Source organism: Budorcas taxicolor, chromosome 10, assembly GCF_023091745.1.
Source record: "Budorcas taxicolor isolate Tak-1 chromosome 10, Takin1.1, whole genome shotgun sequence".
Classification (NCBI taxonomy): domain Eukaryota; kingdom Metazoa; phylum Chordata; class Mammalia; order Artiodactyla; family Bovidae; genus Budorcas; species Budorcas taxicolor.
The window spans coordinates 11,628,895-11,655,391 of record NC_068919.1 but is presented as its reverse complement, the minus strand read 5'-3'; the positions used below and the strand labels follow the sequence as shown (position 1 = coordinate 11,655,391).

The 26,497-nt window shown below is 38.4% G+C and overlaps 1 protein-coding gene across 1 annotated transcript; it reads left to right on the top strand.

Moving 5' to 3' along the window:
• Positions 1-166: 166 nt before the first annotated feature.
• PSMC6 (proteasome 26S subunit, ATPase 6) lies at positions 167-24,871 on the top strand. The gene is made up of 14 exons (XM_052646636.1): positions 167-293; positions 1,274-1,353; positions 1,446-1,485; positions 1,734-1,786; positions 4,114-4,181; positions 4,423-4,537; positions 9,674-9,761; positions 11,049-11,110; positions 11,193-11,316; positions 11,667-11,728; positions 13,140-13,260; positions 13,405-13,485; positions 20,601-20,672; positions 24,064-24,871. Exons 1-14 carry the CDS (start codon positions 167-169, stop codon positions 24,180-24,182), a joined length of 1,212 nt encoding a protein of 403 aa, XP_052502596.1. The 3' UTR covers positions 24,183-24,871.
• The last annotated feature ends 1,626 nt before the right edge of the window (positions 24,872-26,497 follow it).

The window sequence follows — 26,497 nt, the reverse complement described above, 5'->3', positions numbered from 1 at the left end:
GTGTAGGTGGAGGTCTCCTTCCACGGGCTCCGGCGCCCTAGACGCAGAAGTTGGAGAAGGGCAGCGCAGAGGCGGAGCCAACCGGAAGGGGCGGGGTCACCTGCGAACCTGCCCTTCCAGGGAGGCTCTTCTCCCTCGCCCCGCCCCGTCCCCCGCCCCGGCGGCCATGGCCATTCCCGGCATCCCCTATGAGCGACGGCTTCTCATCATGGCGGACCCTAGAGATAAGGCGCTTCAGGACTACCGCAAGAAACTGCTGGAGCACAAAGAGATTGACGGCCGTCTCAAGGAGTGTGAGTGCACCTTTCTTTCCACGTAATCTCGTACCTGGACCCGCTTCTGTCTCTGCCGAAGTGGAGGCCTTTTGCCGAGTTCGGCAACCGAGTCCCGGGGATGAGAAGGCCTCAGTCCAGGGACAAGGCGCTTTGTCATTCCGCCCAGTATTTGGGAAGCCGAGCCTTTTCGGGCGTGGAAGTGATCTAGTCTGGTCCAGGTGACAGACAGAACATCCCCAGTTCTGAGATGAAAGTGGGAAATGACCCGACAAAGAGTGAGGAAGAAGTTGGTCAGAGATGTTTCCCAGATTGAGGTGCAAGGAGTGCAGTGTTGGTGGAGCCCGGGGACCCGGAGCGGGTAAAAGACTTGAGTCAAAGAAGCTCAAGCACGAGATGAGATTCTAGGGGGGTTGGCTTGTTAGTGGAGAAGAAAGCCGAACATGGGGTTTAAGGGATAAGGCGTATCGGTCAGTAATAGCCCTTTTCATCTTTACTCGTGGTTTGAATTGTACTGCATTAATTACACAAGTTTCCCTTACCTCCTGAACTAAATAAAAGAGTTTTGTATTTTTTTCTTAATGCACCGTCACCGACGTAATGAATGAAAACCTTAACCATAATTCTGTGGAGCTTTATTTAGGTTAAAAAGCCAGAGGGTAACAGTGCATGTAGATAGATGAAGTGAGGAGGGTCTAACTCTTATTATTTGGATTTGTAATCTCAGATCTGGAAATGTCAGAAGGTCAATATCTGTTAAGAATGTTACCTAAAATGTGCTCAAAGAAGTAAGTATCGCCCATCAAGAAAATAAAAATACGTGCTTTCTCTGTAATATTTCGTTTTGAAACATGTCATCTACAAACAGCATTGTTACTTTTGTGTGGTCTGATACAGTGGATATAAAATATATGTAAAGTGAAACAGACAGAAGTTAAGATTTGGTGCCTTAAACTCGCGAAGATTACTTAATTCAAAATGTTCAAATTATATTATTTCAGTAAGGGAACAATTAAAAGAACTTACCAAGCAGTATGAAAAATCTGAAAATGATCTGAAGGCTCTACAAAGTGTTGGGCAGGTAGGTAATGGAGTTTGGGATGTAGAGGGTGATGGTGATTTATTTTTTTAAGCTCTTGGCAAAAAAATAATGCTCTCTTTTTTCTTTATTAGATTGTGGGTGAAGTACTTAAGCAGTTAACTGAAGAAAAATGTAAGTGTATTAGATTGTTAGTAGAGAGAAAAAGAGCAGGGTTACCTCCTTTCTGTCACCAGCTTTGAATGCTTATTGCTTAAATGAGTATAATGAAGATAGATGATATTCTTGCATAGACTGAGTTTTCTTTCAACTCTTGTCTTTTGGAGAACAGAAATAAAATGCAACCTGCCATCATTGTGGATATATTTAGTTTTTACTTTCTATGTTTCAATTTGTTTTTTCATTTCTTTTTTCCCCTTTAGTCATTGTTAAAGCTACAAATGGACCGAGATATGTTGTGGGTTGTCGTCGACAGGTAACATTTTATATTTGTATAGTGCTTTATAATTGACAAAAGTGCTTTCAAGTAAGTTATTTACTTTTCCAGGTCCCAAAGGTGACTTGTTCAGATACAGCTAATTATTAATAAAGCCTAAACTCAAACCATGGATTTGACTCCTGATGAAAGCTCAGTCGTGTCCGACTGTTTGCAACCCCATGGACTATACTGGCTATGGAATTCTCCAGGTCAGAATACTCGAGTGGGTAGCCTTTCCTTTCTCCAGGGGATCTTCCCAACCCAGGGATTGAACCCAGGTCTTCCACATTGCAAGCGGATTCTTACCAGCTGAGCCCTCCTGGTAGTCTATTTTTCTGTTTGATTGCATTAGCTCAGTCAACTCTACACACAGAGAAATCAGAGAATCTTAGAACTGAAAAATAACTCAGGTTATTTTATTTTAATGTCTCTTTTTGAAGAAGACTTAAAAGATTAAACCTTATAAATTGCACTTTAAACATTCAGAAATATTACTTAACAACTTTCCTATAGGTTAAATTGATTTTGTATGAATTGGTTTAGATTAGAATAAGCAAACTGAGATAACTCCAAGTTTTATTTTGCAGTCAAAAACTGACAAACAGATTTGAATTATTTAGTAACCACTGATGCCAATTTATGTACTGCTCTGTTCTTTAGGAAATGCCTTTAGCAGATTTTAAAAAACTCATTGGAAGAGTTCTCTCTGAGTATTTGTTATATCAGGTTCAGGTTTTAAAACATTGATCCGACATGGCTATAGAATGGAATTTTACCCAGGGACTAAGTTCAGTCTTAAGATTTTACTTACATATAAGTGGGATGATATTTTCTAAATCAAAATTTTAGATGCCTAATCCTATAAAGGATATTTATGTCCCTTTTAGGACCCTTTGGATGCCAAAAGTTGGCATTTAAAGATATGACTGTATGAGGGCAATAGAGCATTTGAAAGCTGAAAAATATTAGGCCGGAGTATATATCGCCTATAGATATAAATGAAATAACTTCTTATTGATCTCTGTTTAAGCTCTTGTTTCAAGTACAGTAGTCCTTCATCCGTGGGGGATATGTTCCGAGACTCCCAGTGGATGCCTGAAACCTAGGCATATACCAAACCTATATGTGCTGTGTTTTTTCCTATACATACATACTTATTATGATAAAGTTTCCATTTATAAATAAGGGAGGGGGAACTACTGTATCTGGGAAATATTTTTAGTTTAATCCATTATATTAAACCTAGTTTTTAGCTTGCTTCCACTTCAGGTTGCTCTATCCTGTCCAACTCTTCGCTACTTCGTGGACTGTTGCCCTCCAGGCTCCTCTGCCCATGAAAATTTCTAGGCGAGAACACTGGAGTGAGGTGCCATTTCCTCCTCCAGGGGATCTTCTGACCCAGGCATTGAGTCCATGTCTCCTGCATTTGTCTCCTGCATTGGCAGGCAGATTCTTTACCACTGAGCCACCAGGGAAGCTTCCCACTTCATTTTAACTGGCACTAAATCCTAAACCAAGCACTCTTTGCAAAATTCTGTGAAAAGTGTTCAGTAATTTGTGTGATTCTGAAGTTGTATTAACAAGCAGTTTTCTAAACTATTGAAAAGTAACTTTTTTTTGAGAAACAGCCTGAGCGTGATTGAATCTCTTTGGATAGATTCTATCCAGTTCTACCCAAATAAGTTACACTGCCTAAATATGCCAATAAATTGTTTAGTATGATTCAACTTAACATGAAATATGTTTACCATAGTGTCTGACAGGTAGCAAAGGAATGAATGAAGGTTGCTGGGATTTTTTTAATTCTTTAGAATTTAAAAAAAAATCTCTAGAGGGAAACAGTGCATTTCTCCCCTATCTGCTGTGATCATGGAGTATATTCTTCTCAAAACCATAGTTTTTAAAATAAATTTAATGGGCATACTTGTAAGATGCTTTCCTTTCTTCACAAATGTTCACTAAGGGATTTCTGTATGTATACTTTGCTACCAGTTTCCAAAGTCACTGTACTACAGTGCCTAAATCAGAATGATGAGCAAAACTATTAAATAGTGAGCCTTTGAAAGTAAAATACTGCAGTCAGTTCCTGCTTCAAAAACAGTCATTGCCTCCTCAAATTTTGTGTATTAGGGGTTTCACGTTTCACAGTGAGATTGCGCGAAAGGGCACTTTTTTAAGAGGCAGCTCTGCATGTTGTTTATAATCTAATATTGGTGTTCTCTCTAAAGGATAAAAATGATTATTTGGCTTCTAACTATGCTCTTGTTATACTGTTATACCCCCTTTCAAGTGTTTATGTAACACTTCCTGTTTTATAAAATTAGCTTGACAAAAGTAAGCTGAAGCCAGGAACAAGAGTTGCTTTGGATATGACTACACTAACTATCATGAGGTAGGTGTCTTATACTATTTAGTTAACCTTTTATTGTCATGAAGGGAGTATTTTATCCAAAGTCAGTGCTTCCTGAGATCACTGAATATTTTGCCACTTTTCTGCTTTTACTAATTTCAGATTAACTTAAACATGATTTTATAAGATCTCCTACAGGTTCTTGTATAAGCAGTCATTTATACTCTTTGTAGGCTGAGACAAAATACATCTTTTAAAAGAAAAGTACACTTTATCATTACAGGTATTTGCCAAGAGAAGTGGATCCATTGGTTTACAACATGTCTCATGAGGACCCTGGGAATGTTTCTTATTCTGAGATTGGAGGGCTATCAGAACAGATTCGTGAATTAAGAGAGGTTGGTAGTGTATGCTTTGTTCTCTGAACTTACCAAGAAATGGTACTGGTTTTAAAGTGCCTAAAGGCCAGCGCCTGTGGTGTCGGGGTCTCTGGAGCCTGGGCTGCAGTCTGGGGAGGCTGAGAGGCAGATGGCAGCGCTACCAGCTCTTCTCCCTGCCCCACCTCTGTCCTAGGGGCCACGCTCTATCTGTGTGGTGGTAGGTGGGCTGTCTGTTAAGATGTGTCATGTACATTTGTATCAAAAATAAGTAACCATGAAAAAGAAATGCCTGAAGGAAGAGAGAGGATGTAAAATTACTTTGTCCAAATAATGTTGACTGAATATTATATAAATAGTATTTTTGCTGAGAGAAAAATAGCTCTGAAGCTCTAGCTATCAAAATGACAGGTTTTTGTAATTTGGAGATAATCTGGTGTTCAGTTCAGTTCAGTCACTCAGTCGTGTCCGACTCTTTGCAACCCCATGAATCGCAGCACGCCAGGCTCCCTTGTCCATCACCAACTCATGGAGTTCACTCACTCACGTCTATTGACTCAGTGATGCCATCCAGCCATCTCATCCTCTGTCGTCCCCTTCTCCTCCTGCCCCCAATCCCTCCCAGCATCAGAGTCTTTTCCAACGAGTCAACTCTTCGCATGAGGTGGCCAAATTTGGTGTTAGAAAAATCTTACTCTTTTTTTATGACAAAGAAGGGGAAAACAACTAAGAATAATTGACATATACTGATATATTGAATAATGGATATAATCCAATGCTCGTGCCATCTGTTAGTTTGATTATCTTGTAATTTACTTGGGTTGGAGCACATTTGGATAGTGTGTGTGATGTAGTTTTTTCCCATAACCTCGTTATGGTATTACCCTTATAATAGAGTAAGTTATCTGTGTCTTACATATTTTATTTTGTTAAAGCTGTTTACTGTCATTTAAGAGAAATACTGGCTTTGGGTGGCTTAAATGGTGTGCTGCATTCCATGGGGTCGCAAAGAGTGGGGCACAGCTTAGCGACTGGACAACAGAAACAATTAAGTTCTTAGGTGAACAATCAAATCAGGATTGCCTTGCTTCACAGCACAGATAGCTTCTTAACAATTCTCTTTTAAGCAGATTACATTGTCCTATTGATTTCATCCTAATTTAGGATGGAGATACTCAGGAATGAATTTGGTTAATTAGAAAAGGGCTTGCATTATCTGATTTCAGCACTTTAAATTTTCTGGAACTCTTATTAAAGGTACAGATTCTTAAGCTCTCTGCATGGTTTTGATGTAATGGATTAGGGGTAGAATCAACAGGAATTAACATTTAAACAAGCATTCTGGGGGAGTTGCGTTAATGTCCAATGGTTAAGACTCTGTACTCCCAGTGCTGGGACCCTGGGTTCCAGCCCTGGTTGGGAAACTAAAATCCTGTATGCCTCATGGTGTGGCCTAAAAAGCAAAAATAAGCACGCATTCCAGATGATTATGAAACCAAGCTTTTTAATTTTTTTAAAACCATCTTGAGGAAGCACTGGCTTAAGCATAGATAAAAGCATGTTATTTTCACTTAGTAGTTAATGAAAGGGCAGAGAGAGAACTGGGGCTTCATGAAACAGTGAAATCTTTTACAGTGGTTTGCTGCATCAGCCATAGGAGCAGAATCTCTCTCTCTTTTTCTCCCTCTCACACACATACACTACAGACATGCAATCCCTTTTCCATCTGCAGACAGTTGAGAATATTAATTACACACACACACCAAGGACATCTGCAAACAGTTGAGAATATTAAAACACACACGCACACCATGAATATGCAGTCCCCTTTTCCATCTGGAGACAGTTGAGAATATTAATTGCCCACAATTTTGGTATGTCTTAATCATACCTTATGTGCAAAACTATTCAATAAAAGTTTCTCTCTCAAGTTACTGGTAAACAGTGGCAGACTTCATATTTTGGGGCTCCAAAATCACTGCAAATGGTGATTGCAGCCATGAAATGGAGAGACGCTTGCTCTTTGGAAGAAAAGTTATGACCAACCTAGACAGCCTATTAAAAAACAGAGACATTACTTTGCCAGCAAAGGTCCGTCTAGTCAAGGCTATGGTTTTTCCAGTAGTCATGTATGGATGTGAGAGTTGGACTATAAAGAAAGCTGAAAGCCGAAGAATTGATGCTTTTGAACTGTGGTGTTGGAGAAGACTGTTGAGAGTCCCTTGGACTTCAAGGAGATCCAACCAGTCCATCCTAAAGGAAATCAGTCCTGAATGTTCATTGGAAGGACTGATATTGAAGCTGAAACTCCCAATACTTCGGCTACCTGATGTGACGAGCTAACTCGTTGGAAAAGACCCTGATGCTGGGAAAGATTGAAGGCGGGAGGAGAAGGGGATGACAGAGGATGAGATGGTCGAATGGCATCACCGACTCAACGGGCATGAGTTTGAGTAAACTCCATGAGTTGGTTATGGACCGGGAGGCCTGGCATGCTGCAGTCCGTGGGGTCGCAAAGAGCTGGACATGACTGAGCGACTGAACTGAACTGAACAAGTTACTGGGACTGAAGAGTTTAAATTGGACAGTCAAATGCTCACCTTTTTGGTCCCTCACTTTGCTTTCTTTGAATCAGTCTTAGGGCATTGAGCTGACTGTGGCTCAATAGCAAGGAGGGATAAGGGAAAGCCTTATCAATGCAAAGAAATAGAGGAAAACAATAGAATGGGAAAGACTAGAGATCTCTTCAAGAAAATTAGAGATGCCAAGGAACATTTCATGCAAAGATGAGCACAATAAAGGACAGAAATGGTATGGACCTAACAGAAGTAGAAGATACTAGGAAGAGGTGGCAAAAATACACAGAAGATCTGTACAAAAAAGACCTTCATGACCCAGATAACCACGATGGTGTGATGATCACTCACTTCGAGCCAGACATCCTAGAATGCGAAGTCAAGTGGGCCTTAGGAAGCATCACTATGAACAAAGCTAGTGGAGGTGATGGAATTCCAGTTGAGCTATTTCAAATCCTAAAAGATGATGCTGTGAAAGTGCTGGACTCAGTATGCCAGCAAATCTGGAAAACTCAGCAGTGGCCACAGGACTGGAAAAGGTCAGTTTTCATTCCAATCCCAAAGAAAGGGAATGCCAGAGAATGTTCAAACTACTGCACAATTGCAGTCATCTCACACACTAGCAAAATAATGCTAAAAATTTTCCATGCCAGGCTTCAACAGTACATGACCCAAGAACTTCCAGATGTTCAAGCTGGATTTAGAAAAGGCAGAGGAACCAGAGTTCAAATTGTTAACATCCATTGGATCATCGAGAAAGCAAGAGAGTTCCAGAAAGACATCTACTTCTGCTTTATTGACTATGCCAAAGCCTTTGACTCTGTGGATCGCAACAAACTGTGGAAAATTCTGAAAGAGATGGGAATACCAGACCACCTGACCTGCCTCCTAAGAAATCTGTATGCAGGTCAAGAAGCAACAGTTAGAACTGGACATGGAACGACAGACTGCTTCCAAATCAGGAAAGAAGGACGTCAAGGTTGAATATTGTGACCCTGCTTATGTAATTTATATGCAGGGTACATCATGTAAATGCTGGGCTGGATGAAGCACAAGCTGGAATCAAGATTGCTAGGAGAAATATCAATAACCTTAGATATGCAGATGGCACCACCCTTATGGCAGAAAGCAAAGAAAAACTAAAGAGCCTCTTGATGAAAGAGAAAGAGGAGAGTGAAAAAGTTGGCTTAAAACTCAACATTCAGAAAACTAAGATTATGGCATCCGGTCCCATCACTTCATGGCAAATGGATGTGGGAACAGTGAGAGAGTTTATTTTGGGGGGCTCCAAAATCACTGCAGATGGTGACCGCAGCCATGAAATTAAAAGATGTTTGCTCCTTGAAAGAAAAGCTATGTATGACCTACTTAAACAGCCTGTTAAAAAGCAGAGACGTTACCAACAAAGGTCCGTCTGTTCAAAGCTATGGTTTTTCCAGTAGTTATGTATGGATGTGAGAAGTGGACTGTAAAGAAAGCTGAGTGCCGAAGAATTGATGTTTTTGAACTGTGGTGGAGAAGACTCTTGAGAGTCCCTTGGACTGCAAGGAGATCCAACCAGTCCATCCTAAAGGAAGTCAGTCCTGGGTGTTCATGGGAAGGACTGAAGCTGAAGGTGAAACTCCAGTACTTCAGCCGCCTGATGTGGAGAACTGACTTATTGGAAAAGACCCTGATGCTGGGAAAGATTGAAGGCAGGAGGAGAAGGGGACGACAGAGCATGAGATGGTTGGATGGCATCAACAATGCGATGGATATGAGTTTGAGCAAGCTCCAGGAGTTGGTGATGGACAGGGAAGCCCAGCATGCAGCAGTCCATGGGGTCACAAAAAGTCGGTCACAACTGAGCAACTGAACTGAACTAGAACATTAAGAGCAGAATTTATGGTTTTATTAAGACTACTATGACAAAATGCCAACCTACGAAAATTTTAAATAACATTTCTTTCAGTGACAGTTTTATAATTATTTTTGTTGTATTCAAACGCAAAATAGTGTGGATCTTTTTGGGTTTTTTAGCCTAACTGATTTCTTTTAGTATAGTTTTTTTGTTGATGCATAGGTTATATTCAGTGAAATTTTAAACGTACGAGTTTTTAAATGTACAGTTGAAGTATGTTTTGACAGGTTATATGCCTGTGTAACCATCACTTATGCCAAGTGTGTGGTTATTTTAACAAGTGTGTTAAATAAGTAGTACAAATTACCACATGCTTGTTTAAAAAAATGAGTATTTTTATGTATTTATTTGACTGTCCTCATCTTAAAATTGTAGCATGCAAGATCTAGTTCCCCAGCCCAGCCTTCTGCATTGGGAGTGTGGAGTCTTAGGTACTGGACCACCAGGGAAGTTCTGCCACATGCTTTTTTAATTTTTAAAATATTTTAAGCTCTTTAGATTTAAGAGATATCTTACATTTGCCGGATAAAGACCTCTAGTATAAATGGTTTTACATAGCACGACTTCTAGATCTATTATGAATTATGTGTGTACGTTAACAGCTCATATTGTACTTAAAATATTTGAAAGTACGTTAAAATGTTAACTAACTGTTTAAGAAACCTGCAACTTCTTTTCTAGGTAATAGAATTACCTCTTACAAACCCTGAATTATTCCAGCGTGTGGGAATAATACCTCCCAAAGGGTGTTTGTTATATGGACCACCAGGTTGGTGTTAAGCTACGTCTGTCTCAGTATGAATCAATGAATAAAACAATAAGATATAAATATTTAATGTCGCCATTTCAGCCTTCATTCTGTTCAGAGTAAGGAAGCAACTGGAGATGTGTGTCTATAATTTTCTTAGCCTTGCTTAGTCTTATGTTTCATAAGCATATATCTTAACATGTTGTGATTCTAGCCAGTTGTCCCGTGTGGTTCACAGACCCATGGGTATCCCAGAGATACTTTCAGGGTATCTGCAAGGTCAGAACTTACTCTTGTAATACTAAGATGTCAACACCGTGAAAAAGGCAGCTAACATCTGTGTTGATGGTGCAAGGGTGCTCATGATGTAGCATGAATTAATTAAGTCAATGGCACAAAATGTTACAATAGTCATTGTCTTTGTGGCCACTCAACATGTGCAGTATGAAAAGAGGCCAGTTTCACTTTAAAATGTCCTTGATAAACTGGTAAAAATATGAACTTTTGATCCTTGAATAATGTATTTTGTGAGGAAATGGAAAATACTTTAAAGTATTTCTGTTGCATTCTTAATAGGGTAGATATCTCCAAGAAAACCATTTGTGCTGTTATTCAGTTGCCTGCTGAATTCGCTGCTTTTCACATAGTGCCATTTTACTTGAAAGAAAAATTTACAGTTAGTTATCAGACTGGTTACTGGTAACCTTGCACATATTTTTTTTTTAAAATGAAGTTAGCCAATCCTATTAAACAACTGACCCCATCTGTAACTGTTGATAAAATTGGAACTTTGCACATGAAAATTTGTTTTTGAAAACTTTATATCTGGTACTATGAGCTTGACAGCTTTTCCACTGTGTTAATACAGGACAGGATGAGATTGGTGATGGTATTAGCAAATATGATTTTTTTAAATATTGTATAATGGAAAATGCCAGTATTGGGAAGATTTTAATAATCCACTGAATCAGTAGTTTTCAAATAGCCAATACTTAATATTATAATATCATACCTAAGTAAAGATCCACTCAGTGTGCAGTATAGACCAATGGATTTTAATATGCAAGTTTCCATCATAGTTTGTTACTAAGTAGGGTTTGGTATATTTCTAGAGTTATGTATTTGGTTGGCTTAAAATAAAATGAGAAAGGATATTTTGAATAAAATGGAAATTCTGTTCAGGACTTGGCCTCCTTTTGCAAAATTTACTATTCAAAGGATTACATTCTTAAAAGCTTTTGAAATTTTATCTTATTTTCCCTCAAATTTATATTACTTTTCAAAAATTACTTCTTTTTTCATTCCCAGGTACAGGAAAAACACTCTTGGCACGAGCTGTGGCTAGCCAGCTGGATTGCAATTTCTTAAAGGTAAAGGGAAGATTCTTTGTGTAGTTGTTGAAATTAAATTTGAATTGTCTTATGTTTACCTTAATGTTTTTCCTTTAATCAGGTTGTATCTAGTTCTATAGTAGACAAATACATTGGTGAAAGTGCTCGTTTGATCAGAGAAATGTTTAACTATGCCAGGGACCATCAGCCATGCATCATTTTTATGGATGAAATAGATGCTATTGGTAAGAACAACAGTTTTTAAAATTTATTTTAAACTTTTCTTGAAAGTTAGGAAAACTTTTTAATCTAAAAGAAACTTTTCCATCTCTTTTCACCTCTAATTGCAATTTCTGTGAAGTAGCAAGATGAATTATTTTTTAATTCTTAAAGTTTAACCAATCTTAATAAATAAACTTCAACATTGAGAAAATGAGAAACATACCAAAATCAATTCTAATTTTATCAGTATAATTTTTGTTAATTAATTTTCATCTTAATACTTTAAACCCTAGAACTATCATTTTTGTATTGTTTTCTTAAATGATGCTTAAAGAGGAGGAGTAACACATAAGTTTCCATATCGTTATTCTAGGTGGTCGTCGGTTTTCTGAGGGTACTTCAGCCGATAGAGAGATTCAGAGAACTTTAATGGAGGTAATATTTGGTGGAAGTGGTTTAGAAGAAAATCAGTATTTATAAAATGAATAAGTATACGTTGGGTATTTGAAAGTCAAAATATGTACAATGGTTTAAATGAAGAATGCACTTACATATGAAATTTGAAAATATTGCCAGGAATGAGCACTTTTCTCTGGCACAGTCTCTAGTAAGAAAATGAGTCCTAGAAAACAATAGGGATATCCAAAAATTTTCATTTGATTTACTGCTGTACTCTTCTGTTGTTTGAGCAGACTAGCTATTTAAATATTTAAATTGTATATTGTACTTACATTGTGAATGTGATCTTGTATTAGTTTTATAGATATTTTACAAGTGACAAATATATTAAAACTGGTAACAGTAAATGAGTTGTCATTATGTATTAGGCTATTCTGAAAATTACTAATACTTTCCTCTATTGTTGACAATGAAAGAAAGATAAAATTGTTTTGATTATTGAAGATGGATGCTGGGGTATTGAAATGTATATTAAAGCTATTTCCCACTCTTAAGTTCTGTGAAAGTGATGGCAAGATTTTAAACACATTTTCCAACTTCTATAAATAGATAGGTAGCATTGGTAATACATTGTCAGTTTCTGTCTCAGTAGGGGTATTGGAAAATTGTTTTTTATAAATGTTTCTGGTCTGCTCAGAATATACACAGTATTTCAAAATTAGTTGAAGAGTCTTTTAGAAGCCTTAAATTGAATTACTTTTAAAGCAACACATGCTAGTTTTATTCATGTAGCTGATATGTTATTAGCTAACATTTTGGGAATGTTAGACATATTGACATAAAGAAATAGACATATTGTTAGATTAGCTTTGTTTTAAAGATGTGATTGAATGCAGTTAGATTTTCCAGCATTTACTCAAGAAAACTTTAGAAATTAAAGGAAATATGTCTCAGTATTTCTGTGTATAATAGAATTATTTGAAAAGATGTTTAATGGATTTATTATCAGGTTTGTAGAAAATCATTGTGTCCAGTTATGCTAATGTAAATTTTATATCTGGCATACCATAAGCACTTGAAACATTAGTTATTATTTTTGTTTTAAAACTAATTCTATCAAAAAATTTGAACATTGGAAATCAGATCCACATAGTTTAGTTTCATAATTTTTGATTAGATGGATGCCTTCAGATTTATTAGACCTAGTCTGAAAGCTGTAGAAAGTCATATAGTTAAATAATCTACCTTGGAACTTTTAGCGTGAAAAATATATCCCTTTATGTAAGAAAAAAATATTCCATCAGATGATCATTCTGTACCTCATATCTTATCTGTAAGCAATATATTTCATGGCTGTAGGCATATAAAAGTTGTGTCTGAAGTTTTTTAATGGTTGGGATATTTTATAAAATGTACCTTTGATTTATATTCACAAATACATTCTTAGCTACTGAATCAAATGGATGGATTTGATACTCTGCATAGAGTTAAAATGATCATGGCTACCAACAGACCAGATACACTGGATCCTGCTTTGCTTCGTCCAGGCAGATTAGATAGAAAAATACGTGAGTTAAATTTCTTTGCCTGCTGTCCATTTCTCTTTGTCTATGTCTATTTCTGTATCCCAAACCTCCTCCTCACCCCCTACTCTAGTTAACAAAGAAAAAACCTGACTGTAATAGAATTTTTTATAATTTTCTTATTTTCAGATATTGATTTACCGAACGAACAAGCAAGGTTAGATATATTGAAAATCCATGCAGGTCCCATTACAAAGCATGGTGAAATAGGTAAGGAAATAGCTTATTTTTTATATATTCACATTTGGTAACTGTGTAAGCAAAATACTACTGGATATTACCGATAGTCTACCAAATTGAGTTTTAGATTCAGGAAACATGGTGGTCTTGAATTCAGCTAATAGTTGTTGAGCATCTGCTCTGTGCTGAGTTGTTCTAAGTGCCTAGGATATAGCAATGAACAAAACAGACAAGTTCGTGCCTTCATATAACTTGTCAGGAGAGACAGGTGAAGTGAGTAAAATATTCAGTTGACTCTTGAGCAACGTGGGATTGAACTGTGTGGATTGGCTTATATGTGGACCTTTTTCTCTAGCAAATGCTGTAGTACTACCTGACTGGCTTTGGTTGAATAAACAGATGCAGAATCATGGATATGGAAGGCTGACTATAAGTTATGCACAGATTTTCGATTATGGAGAGAGCTGATGCCTATACCCTTTATGTTTTTCAGAGTCAACAGTCTAGTATATTCAGTTCAGTTCAGTCGATCAGTCATGTCTGACTCTTTGTGAGCCAATGGACTGTAGCACACCAGGCTTCCCTGTCTATCCCTGTCTATCCTGGAGCTTACTCAAACTCATGTCCATCAAGTCAGTGAAGCCATCTAACCATCTCATCCTCTGTTGTCCCCTTCTCCTCCCTCCTTCAGTCTTTGCCAGCATCAGGATCTTTTCCAGTGAGTCAGTTCTTCATCAGGTGGCCAAAGTATTGGAGTCTCAGCTTCAGCATCAGTCCTTCCAATGAATATTCAGGACTGATTTCTTTTAGGATGGACTGGTTGGATCTCCTTGCAGTCCAAGGGACTCTCAAGAGTCTTCTCCAACACCACAGTTCAAAAACATCAATTCTTTTGCACTCAGCTTTCTTTATAGTCCAACTCTCACATCCATCCATACATGACTACTAGAAAAATCATAGCTTTGAACAGACGGACCTTTGTTGGTAAAGTAATGTCTCTGCTTTTTAACAGGCTGTTTAGGTTGTTCACAGCTTTTCTTCCAAGGAGCAAGTGTCTTAATTTGATGGCTGCAGTCACCATCTGCAGTGATTCTGGAGCCCAAAAAAATAAAGTCTTTCAAGGTTTCCATTGTTCCCACATCCATTTGCCATGAAGTGATGGGACTGGATGCCATAATTTTAGTTTTCTGAATGTTGAGTTTTAAGCCAGTTTCTTTCACTTTCATCAAGAGGCTGTTTAGTTTTTCTTCGCTTTCTGCTGTAAGGGTGGTGCCATCTGCATATCTGAGGTTATTGACATTTCTCCTAGCAATCTTGATTCCAGCTTGTGCTTTATCTGGCCCGGCGTTTACATGATGCACTCTGCATAAAAGTTAAATAAGCAGGGTGACAGTATACAGCCTTGACGTACTCCTTTCCTGATTTGGAAGCAGTCTGTTGTTCTGTGTCCAGTTTTAACTTTTGCTTGTTGACCTGCATACAGATTCTCCAGAGGCAGGTCCGGTGGTCTGGTATTCCCATCTCTTTCAGAATTTGCTACAGTTTGTTGTGATCCACAGAGTCAAAGACTTTGGCATAGCCAATAAAGCAGAAGTAGATGTCTTTCTGGAACTCTCTTGCTTTCTCGATCCAATAGATGTTAGGAATTTGATCTCTGATTCCTTTGTCTTTTCTAAATCCAGCTTGAATATCTGGAAGTTCTTGGGTCACGTACTGTTGAAGCCTGGCTTGGAGGATTTTGAGCATTACTTTACTAGAATGTGAGATGAGTGCAATTGTGTGGTAGTTTGAACATTCTTTGGCATTGCCTTTCTTTGTGATTGGAATGAAAACTGACTTTTTCCAGTCTTGTGGCCACTGCTGCATTTTCCAGACTTGCTGGCATATCGTTTTCCAGATTTGCTGGCATATTGAGTGCAGCACTTTCACAGCATCATCTTTTAGGATTTGAAATAGCTCAACTGGAATTCCATCACCTCCACTAGCTTTGTTCGTAGTGATGCTTCCTAAGGCCCACTTGACTTTGCATTCTAGGGTGTCTGGCTTTAGGTGCGTGATCACACCATCGTGGTTATCTGGGTCATGAAGATCTTTTTTGTATGGTTCTTCTGTGTATTCTTGCCTCCTCCTCATAGTATCTTCTGCTTCTGTTAGGTCCATACTATTTCTGTCCTTTATTGTGCTCATCTTTGCGTGAAAATGTTCCCTGATTTTCTCTGATTTTCTTGAAGAGATCTCTAGTATTTCTGATTCTGTTGTTTTCCCCTGTTTCTTTGCATTGATCGCTGAGGAAGGCTTTCTTATCTCTCCTTCCTTTTCTTTGGAACTCTGCATTCAAATGGGTGTATCTTTCCTTTTCTCCTTTGCCTTTAGCTTTTCTTCTTTTCTCGGCTATTTGTAAGGCCTCCTCAGACAACCATTTTGCCTTTTTGCATTTCTTTTTCTTGGGGATGGTCATGATCACTGCCTCCTGTACAATGTCTTGAACTCCGTCCGTAGTTCTTCAGGCACTCTGTTTATTAGATATAATCCTTTAAATCTATTTGTCACTTCCACTGTATATTTGTAAGGGATTTTATTTAGGTCATACCTGAATGGCCTGGTGTCTTTCTCTACTTTCTTCAGTTTAAGTCTGAATTTGGCAATAAGCAGTTCATGACCTGGGCCACAGTCAGCTCCCGGTCTTGTTTTTGCCAACTGTATAGAGCTTCTCCATCTTTCGCTGCAAAGAATATAATCAGTTTGATTTTGATGTTGACCATCTGGTGATGTCCCTGTGTTAAGTCTCTTGTGTTGTTGGAAGAGGGTTTTCCAAGACCCTCTCTTAGAGGGTTTTCTCTTGGCAAAACTCTGTTAGCCTTTGCCCTGCTTCATTTTGTACTCCAAGGCCAAATTTGCCTATTATTCTGGGTATCTTTTGACTTCCTACTTTTGCTTTCCAGTCCCCTATAATGAAAAGGATATCTTTTTTGATGTTAGTTCTAGAAGGTCTTGTATGTCTTCATGGAACCATTCAGCTTCAACTTCTTCAGCTTTATTGGTCAGGGCAGAGACTTGGATTACTGTGATATTGAATGGTTTGCCTTGGAAACGAACAGAGATCATTCTGTCGTCTTTGGGATTGTACCCAAGTACTGCGTTTTGCACTCTTTTGTTGACCGTGATGGCTACTCCATTTCTTCTCAGGGATTCCTGCCCATAGTAGTAGATACAATGGTCATCTGAGTTAAATTCACCCATTCCAGTCCATTTTAGATCAGTGATTCCTAAAACGTTGATGTTCACTTTTGCCATCTCCTGTTTGACCACTTCCAATTTGCCTTGATTCGTAGACCTAACATTCCAGGTTCCTATGCAGTATTGCTCTTTACAGCTTTGGACTTGGCTTCCATCACCAGTCACATCCACAACTGGGTGTGTTGTTTTTGCTTTGGCTCTATCTCTTCATTCTTTTTGGAGTTATTTCTCTAGTGATCTCCGGTAGCATATTGAGCACCTACCGACCTGGGGAGTTCATCTTTCAGTGTCCTATCTTTTTGCCTTTTCATACTGTTCATAGGGTTCCCTTCTCCAGTGGACCACTTTTTGTCAGAACTCTCCCCCATGACCCGTCCATCTTAGGTGGCCCTACACTCATGGGTCATAGTTCTTTTATTTAGACAAGGCTGTGGTCCAGATCAGTTTGATTAGTTTTCTGTGATTGTGGTTTTCATTCTGTTTCCCTCTGCTGGATAAGGGCAAAAGGCTTATGGAAACTTCCTGATGGCAGAGACTGACTGAGGGGGAAACTGGTTCTTGTTCTGATGGGTGGGACAAGCCCTGGGACAATGCTCAGTAAATCTTTAATCCAATTTTCGGTTGATGGGCTGTGTACCCTCCCTGTTGTTTGACCTGAGACCAAAATATGGTGGAGGTGATGATGGTAGTGGCGACTTCCTTTAAAAGGTCCCCTGCGCATACTGCTGCACCCAGTGTCCCTGACCCCACAGCGGCCACCACTGACCCACGCTTCCGCGAGAGACTTCTGCATACTCATGGGCAGGTCTGGGGCAGTTTCTTGTTGGGTCACTGCTCCTTTCTCTTGGGTCCTGGTGCACACAAGGTTTTGTTTGTGCCCTCCAAGAGTCTGTTTCCCTAGTGTGTTAAGTTCTGGTGGCTTTATGGTGGGTTTAATGGCGACCTCCTCCAAGAATGCTTATGCCATACTCAGATCTGCTGCACTCAGAGCCCCTGTCTCTGGCAGGCCACTGCTGACCTGTACCTCCACAAGAGACACAGACACTGTTCTGGCTCAGTCTCTGTGGGATCTCTGGGTCCTGGTGCACACAAGGTGTGTTTGAGCCCTCCAGGCGTCTCTGGTTGTATGCAATTTGATTGTAAACGCGATTTTGCCTCTCCTACCATCTTGCTGGGGCTTCTCCTTTGTCCTTGGGTGTGGGGTGTCTTTTTGGTGGGAACCAGCATTCTCCTGTCAACAGTTGTTCAGCAGTGAGTTGTAATTTTGGAGTTCTTGCAGAAGATGAGCGCATGTCCTTCTACTCTGCTATCTTGACTTGCCTAATACATAGTTACTGGATGATGATAAGTACTATGGAGAAAAATAAAACAAGAAAAGGGGAATAGGTATGCCAGGAGCAGGTATGAACATGTATACAGTTTTGAATGGAGGTAGGGAGGGGGAAGCACAGGGAAGGCCTTACCAAAGTGATTTTTAAGTAGTGACCTAGAAGAATATTTGGGGAAAGATCATGCAGAAGGATCAGCAAGTAAGAAGACCTTGAAGTAGAAGCATTCCTGGAACATTCTAGGGCCAGCATTGAGATCAAAGTGTCTGTGGCAGAGTCAGTGGGACAGTAGCAAGTGAAGTGGGCTTCCCTGGTGGCTCAGCAGTAAAGAATCTGCCTACTATGCAGTAGAGGTGGGTCTGATCCCTGGGTTGGGGAGATTCCCCTGGAGGAGGACATGGCAATGCACTCTAGTGTTCTTGCCTGGGAAATCCCATGGACAGAGGAGCCTGGGAGGCTACAGTCCTTAGGGTTGCAAAGAGTTGGACACAACTGAAGTGACTTTGCAGCAGCAGCAAGTGAAATAAATCTTAGAAGTAATGGGAATCAGGTTTTGTAAAACCTTATTGAGGCCACTGAGTAGAAACTTTGGCTTTTGTTTTTAGTGGTATGCATGCCATTGGAGGACTGTGAGCAGAGGAATGATATGACCTTTTTATTATTTAACCTTCTATTGCAGAAAATTGGAAATACATAAAAGTAGAGATGAGTATAATCTTATCAAGTATTAATTCCCCAGCTTCAGTAATTAACTCTTGGCCAATCTTGTTTCATCTGTAATTTCTTCTACCTCTTCCCTCTGGCTTTTTAAATTGCAGGCATTATATCATTTGTAAATTTTTCAAAATTTACTCACCTTAAGATCATTCTGGCTGCAACTAGAGGGACAAGGATATAAACAAGAGGATCGATGAGGAGGTTATTTCAGTAATGCAGGCAGATGGTGGTGGCTTGGTCTAAGGAGGTAGCAGCATCTTTTGTACTAATGTGATTCTGGACGTGTTTTTAAGATAGAGGTCATAGGACTTGCTAATGAATCAGATGTAGGGTGTGAGCTAAAGAACCAGGAATGACATAGGTTTTTGACTCATGCAACTGGACAAATGGAATTGCCATCAATTAAATTTGAGGTAAGACGGGAAAGATTAAGTGTTAGAGGGAGAATGAAGAATTTGATTCTGGCAGTATTTAATTTGAGATGCCAGTTAGATAGCCAAATGAAGATGTTGATTAGTGATTCTTGGTGCATCAATAGTTCATTAGAGAGGTCTGTGCTGGAGCCAGAAATATGGGTAATATCAGCATAAAAATGGTTCTAAGGAAGTGACCATGGTTAGAAAAGGGTTTTAAAAACTGAGCTAATTCCAGCATTAAGAAGTTGAGAGGAAAAACCATCAAAGGAGACTGAGAAAGGGTAGTCACAGAGGTAGGAATTAACCAGGAGCTGGTGGTATCCTGGAAATAAATGAAGAAATTATTTTAAGGAGGGACTAATTTCCTGTCAAATGCTGACAGTGGGCCTGATAAGAAGAGTTCTGAGATTGGATTTACTAGGTGAGGATCATTGGTGATCTCATGAAAAGAAATTTCTTTGGAGTGGTAGGAGTGAGAGCCTTATGCAGATGCATGTCAGAGAGATGAGGACATGAGGCATTGAGTTTAGGCACTTTTAGGAGTTCTTTGGCAAAGGGGAGAAGATGTGGAGGTGCAGCAGAAATGGAGATTAGGAATTGGGGGAGTTTTCTTTAAGATGGAGGGATTTACTTTTTTTTTTTTTTGCTGATGATAATGATCTAGGAGAGAGAGATAAGTGAAGACTAATTGATGAATTGTCTGTGATTTCAAATAGATATTCACATATTCTAGATTGCCTGACAAGGGTATCTTATCACAGACTTTCACATTGTAGTAGCCTTTGTTGCCTCTCTTTTTCCTATCCTTCATCAAGTCTATAATTGACAGCAGATCTTCAAGTCTGTCATGTGGACAGAAAGGTCATGTAGCTATTACTGTTATCATGGATCTCACCACTTGGAGCTTTCACAGAAATCTGAAAACCTAGCCAATAGTTACGCTAGCATTTAAAATTGTGTGTGGTAAAATGATGTCTGATGACTTATTTTTGATGTAGTTTTATTTGTTTTAATGATTAAATTCCATTGTGGTTACAGTTGGTTTTGAATGTTCTAGATTTGTTCAAATTACAAACTTGGTTTGTAATTTATAAACTTGGTTATAGTTTATAAACTTGGTTACAGTTTTAGAGTCATAACATGACAGATACATGAGGTTCACATGTGTTTAATTGTGTCTCTGTGTAGAAACAGGTTAAGATGCTTTCAGATCTCGATTGTTTCTTGGTTTTAGAGTTTTAGAAGTACGTTTATTTCTGCTTGGTGCTGGTTTACTTAACAGAAATATTGCTTTTAGTTGTTGATATTGTGGAATATTGACACAGATGATGCCTAGCTGACTTATTTCAAAGCAAGCTCTTAAATTTTCTATATGGTCATAAATCAAGTAAAGGTCTTCTGTAACTACTTTTTTTTACAACTAATTTCTAGTATTTTTCTAAAACAGATTATGAAGCAATTGTGAAGCTTTCAGATGGCTTTAATGGAGCAGACCTAAGGAATGTTTGTACTGAAGCAGGTAAGGCTTTAAAGTACAGTTTCTACTCTTGATTTTGAGTTGTTTAATTTGCTAAAAATGTGCTTGGGTTTGTCCAAATGCAGAGCCTGGACTTTGCAAGGTTTTGAGTGCTTGTTATTTTCTGGGAAATTGAGTCCAAGAAGTAGGAGAGAACAGGGCAAGTGAGATGCAAAGAGGGAAGGCTGTTACAAGGATATATAGCTAAAGTAACTGTTGTAGGCAGAAGGTGTTTGATTCTGATGAAGCTTCACAGAAACATACAGAATTCTTTCCAGGATTGTCTGGCTGAAATATGGGAGACCAGAGCATTTATTTACCAGCTCTTATCCTCTATTCCTCCATGGGACGAGATCTTCTTGGGAAAGTTAACTTCTTGGCATTTACAGATGCCTCTGGGTAGGGTTTGGAAAAACATGCATGTGATAGCATGCTGTCCCCCTGGAGTAAGTCTGAGACCGTACAGAACTGCCACGCCTGTGCTAGAAACCCAGCCAAGCTAGCACTGGGGGTCACTCCGTCTGCTGCAAAATGGTTGACAGGCCTTCTGACACTAGTCAGCCAGTAGTTCAATTTGAAAGATGGATTTATGAATTTTGTGTTCATGCAATTTGTGGAAATGTAGTAGTTTTTTAGTATGATTTTCTCTGTGAATTGTATGATTTTTATTTCTGGTTAACAAGTGGCTTTAAAACCCTATAGAGTCACTTAGATTTGTCCTCCACACAAAATTTTTAAATTAAAAAAATTAATATCTATAGTAGATTTTAGACTTTCGTAGGTTGCATATGAACAGTTTTTAAGTATTACAATATGTGATTTCCTCATTTTCATTTTACCTTTAGCCTTATTTTTACCGTTTCTCGTAAATTCACCAGTGTTTAAAGAGGCTGCTCAGACATGCTTCTCCATAGGAGTATCTTCATGGGTATACTGTGAGTCAGTATCTGGATCAAAATCTGCAGGTCCAGAAACTCTCAGTAGAAGTCACAGTAAATCATGCTCACAAAGACTTACTAATAAGCAAAAATATTGAGGTAAACTCAGTAACATACACTAAAAGCAAAGCAAAGTGAAGTTGCTCAGTCGTGTTGGACTCTTTGGAACCCCATGGACTCTAGCCTACCAGGCTTCTCTGTCCATGGAATTTTCCAGGTAAGAGTACTGGAGTGGGTTGCCATTTCCTTCTCCAGGGTATCTTCCCAACCCAGGGATTGAACCTGGGTCTCCCACATTGCAGGCAGATGCTTTACCGACTGAGCCACCAGGGAAGCCCACAACTTAAATTATGACATTCTCCTTTCAAAATCTACATTGGACCAACTTATTAGAAGATTTTTTGGTGAAACTGAATTCCAAACGAAAGCAGTATCATAATCTTAAAAGCTGATACCATTAAGTTATATTCTTTTTCCCACATTTTTTAAAGTTTATTTTTAGCTATTTCCCAATAAAGAATTGTAACTTGGTGTGGATTAAAATTTAAGCTTTTTATGCTTCTCATCTGGAGACTGAATTTGGTTTTCTTTTTATTCAGCTTCAATTTTTTTTTTGTTAACATAGCTTTCTGTGAGTTAAAATATATTTAATTCAATTATAGTTGTCTTTTCTCATTCAAATCCTGAGATTATCTTTTTTTTTTGATTAGAATGTATCTCAGATTCACTCATTCACTAAAAATTATTTGGAAACTAATATGCACAAGGTTTGGAAAAATAGCTTGCCTAATTAAATTACAGCCTTCTAAACAGGTTTTAAAACTTCACTATTAAAAAAACTAGTCATTTCCATTCACCTAATTTCTGAGGATAGCACAGAATAACTATTGCCAAGATTTCTTATATAGAAATCTTGAAGACAGGAAGCAACCCTTGAAATTTTCTATTGCAATCCAGTCATTTAATCTTAGTGAAAATTCAGTATAAGCAGATCCTCAGTGAAAATAGTGGTAGGATTCATTTATTTAGTAGATTACTTTATTTTACCAGTTTTAACTTATCAGGAAGTTAGGTTTGTCTAAAACTCTGGGACCTACATCTATGACACAATGTTTTTTAAAAACACCTACAAACCTTTACCTCCTTGTCAAGTAGTATTGGACAAGTAACTTATCAAAAATTGAAAGCAAAAATTGAATTGTGTTATTTGAATATGAAAGTCATATTATCAATTTGTACATGAAAAAGGTAAATTTTCTTACATGAATAATGCCATTGGTTTTTGTTAAAGCCCACTGTTGACTTTATTTAATTCTTATTCTCTAAGTTTTTGATTATTAACAAGGAAAAGGTATCAAAATTACTGGAGTTGTTTTGTGTTTTCCCAAACCATAGATTGGAGAAGGCAAATGGCAACCCACTCCAGTACTCTTACCTGGAAAATCCCATGGACGGAGGAGCCTGGTAGGCTGCAGTCCATGGGGTCACACAGTCAGACACGACTGACTCGACCTAGCAGCAGCAGCAGCAAACCATACGTGCGCTCCCTCCTTTCAGGGGATTGCTGCATGTAGAGTTAGGAAAGAGCTGCCTAAAATGTTTATGTATTGTTGATAGTTGGGTTTTGTTCGTTGGTTTCCCTGGTGGCTCAGACAGTAAAGCATCTGTCTGCAATGCAGGAGACCTGGGTTCGATCCCTGGGTTGGGAAGATCCCCTGGAGAAGGAAATGGCATCCCACTCCATACTCTTGCCTGGAAGATCCCATGGATGGAGGAGCCTGGTAGGCTACAGTCCATGGGGTTGCAAAGAGTAGGACAGGACTGAGTGACTTCTCTTTTACTTTCACTTTTGTTTTTTCAAGATGCCTTTGGATACAGGGACTGTGTGAGCTGGAGTTAAGTATCCAGATAATTGTTTCATTGTTTCCTAATTTTTGGTTTGGAAAATAATGCTCCCTATAGCTATGGAAATTAGTTGAACAATGATAGTGGTTTTTAACAAATTGGAACTGCTTGCTGAGAAGTAGTACATCTGGGTTCCTTCACATTTATTCCATAGAATAATATTACATTATTTACTTTAAAGTTTTTTTAATTGAGATATAGTTTTAATTGATATATAAACTAAATTGACATTTAGTCTCATGTGTGCAACATAATGATTAAGTATTTGTATATATTATGAAATGACTACCACAGAAAGTCTAGTTAACATTCCATCATCACACATAGAAAAATATTTTTCTTGTGATCTACTCTTAGCAACTTTCAAATATAAAATGCAGTGTTAATAAGTACAGTCACCATGCTGTACATTACATCCCCAGGACTTACTTTTTTAAGTGGAAGTTTGTACCTTTTGACCACCTTCACCCATTTCACTTACCCTTCTTCATTATTTTATAATAAATAATCACATATTAAATATAGCAGTCGTGTTGTTTTCTTCTCCACAGGTATGTTTGCAATTCGTGCCGATCATGATTTTGTAGTACAGGAAGACTTCATGAAAGCAGTCAGAAAAGTGGCTGATTCTAAGAAGCTAGAGTCTAAATTGGACTACAAACCTGTGTAATTTACTGTAAGGTTTTTGATCGCTGCATGACATCTATTGGCTTAATTTTTAAAAAGTTAAAATAATGTATGTATTGGCAATGATCTCATTAATAGCATATGAATAAAAATGTGTATGAATAACATTGTAAAAATTAGTAATTCAGTAATTCTGCTTTTAAGAAGTACAGAGGAAATTTGTATGTTTGTTAATGTTGCATTTATTGCAGCAGAAGTCAGAAGAGTATGTTGAAGCTTTTTGTATTTGCTGTGTGAGTATTTTGTAAAACCTTGAAAATGGTTTGAGATAGTAGTACCAGGGAGCATTTCTTATGACTTATTTTATATCACTTGTTTTCCTCATCCTAAAAAGTTTAATAAAATCTGTTTAATTTAGTTCTCCTACAAATATTCTTGTCTTTTATAAGACTACATTTACAATGGTCTATTAGGTTCTTTAGTAAGTATAATAAACTAATAGCCAAGATGAAGTTGTATTTAGATCGTAGATTTTTGAACTTGAAAACAGTACCTACACTCAGTGTTCAAGACCATTTTACTATATGTAACATAGATGTGTGTGTGTGTGTGTGTGTGTGTGAGAGCGAGAGAGAGAGTCTATATCTGTATATCCCTCCTTCCAGAAAGTCTTTATTTTTTGCCTTCTATGATTAGGCTGTGTGATAGTTGATTGATACAGTACATGCACATCCATACCTTTTTTTTAAGATTATGATTAAAAGTAATGTTTGCTATTAAATGTGACTTGGTTTTCTTGATTTTTGTAAGATGATAATTTCCTTTTGAGGTTTGTACACTCTTCTCAGAAAAACTTACACATATGTACACACAATTTTGCATATATTAAAACTTGCGAGATGTATTATTTCCCAAGCTCACCCATGGACTCCATAGGTATCTATGGATACCAGGCTCAGAGTGTCTGATGTAGGGGATGTTGATGTCAGAAGTGTTCAAAACAAAAGTTCTGTTACCTATGCACAATTCTTTCTCATATTATGTGGGAATTAAAGCTTTAACAAATTACAACAGGAAATCATCATTGGGCATCAATTAAGATTGTTATTAAAGGTGCAGTTAAAAAAAAGAAACTGTCTTCAGTTTAGTAAACACTGAAGAAATGAATATGACTCAGGTAATTATAAAATCATTCTTCTAATAAAAAACTTGCTAGCAGAGTAATATGTGCCTTTTTATGACTAAAAGAACCGTTTACAGATAGTGGTAAAGAAAATGGAGCCCTCAAACTAGCCAATTTAATACTTAAAATTATTAAACAGTTCTATTTCTCTGTATATTTAGTGTGTTTCATAAATATGACTATAAAAAGTAATAGGATGTCAGGTTTAGGTCGAATATCAATGTGATCTTTTTTATTCTTTCCATTGTAATTTGCAGTTGTTGGGGGGCGGGGGGTCGTTTTTAAGAGTAAGTTTGGTGTACAAATCTTGAATGTTTAAGTGTGGGTTCCTCCACTAATCTTAATTTTCTTCATCTGTTTAAAAACAGAAAAGATACCATTATCTCCCTAGGCCCAGAGAAAGTGTTATATACCTGAACTTTATTAACAATATCGTATTAACTGATTCAAACTCCTTTTAAAAAGATATTGAAAGCCATATAGTTTATAGTTTACTAATACGTTGAAGTGTAATAAGCTTAAAATTGAAGAGACCTTCAGTATTATGTACAAATCAGCTATCAATTTTTTTATTTAAGATTTTTTCTTGATATTTTCCAATTGTCATATTCCCAAGTATTGTTAAAAGTACACCGTTTCGATTTGCTTAAAAGTGAGTGTTTCATTCTCTGTGTCGCATTACATAATTTTCAGGTGAACTCTTCATTACTCTTTTGGTTATAACCTATTGAGCAGGATTCTCAGGAAGGGAGAAAACTATAGTTTCCTTTCGTATGGGGGCTAGGATGTCTTCCCGGTTCTTACACCAAAGTAGGGATTTGCGTTGGATCCAGAAAGGGCAGAGTTGTTTCAGATCATCCCACTGCCTTTCCCAGGACAGTCTTTCGTTCTCCCTCCTGCGGCAGCCGCACCTCCTCCACATCCAGCGAGCTCCCGCCCGGGCGCCTCCGGGGCCCCGCCCCCCCGCGTCTGCGCGCTCGCGAAGGGGCGGGGCGGCGGCGCGCTGACACCTGGCGGCCGCAGAGGGGGCGGGCCGAAGGCAAGCGTAGGCTGGGATTGGCTGGGGCTGCGCGGGGACGGCGGGAGGGGGAAGGAGGGGAGACGGTTGTAGGGCTCGTGTTGGTGCTAGAGCTTGGGCGGCCTGAGGGGCGCGGAAGCACGGGGGGGAGGAAGAC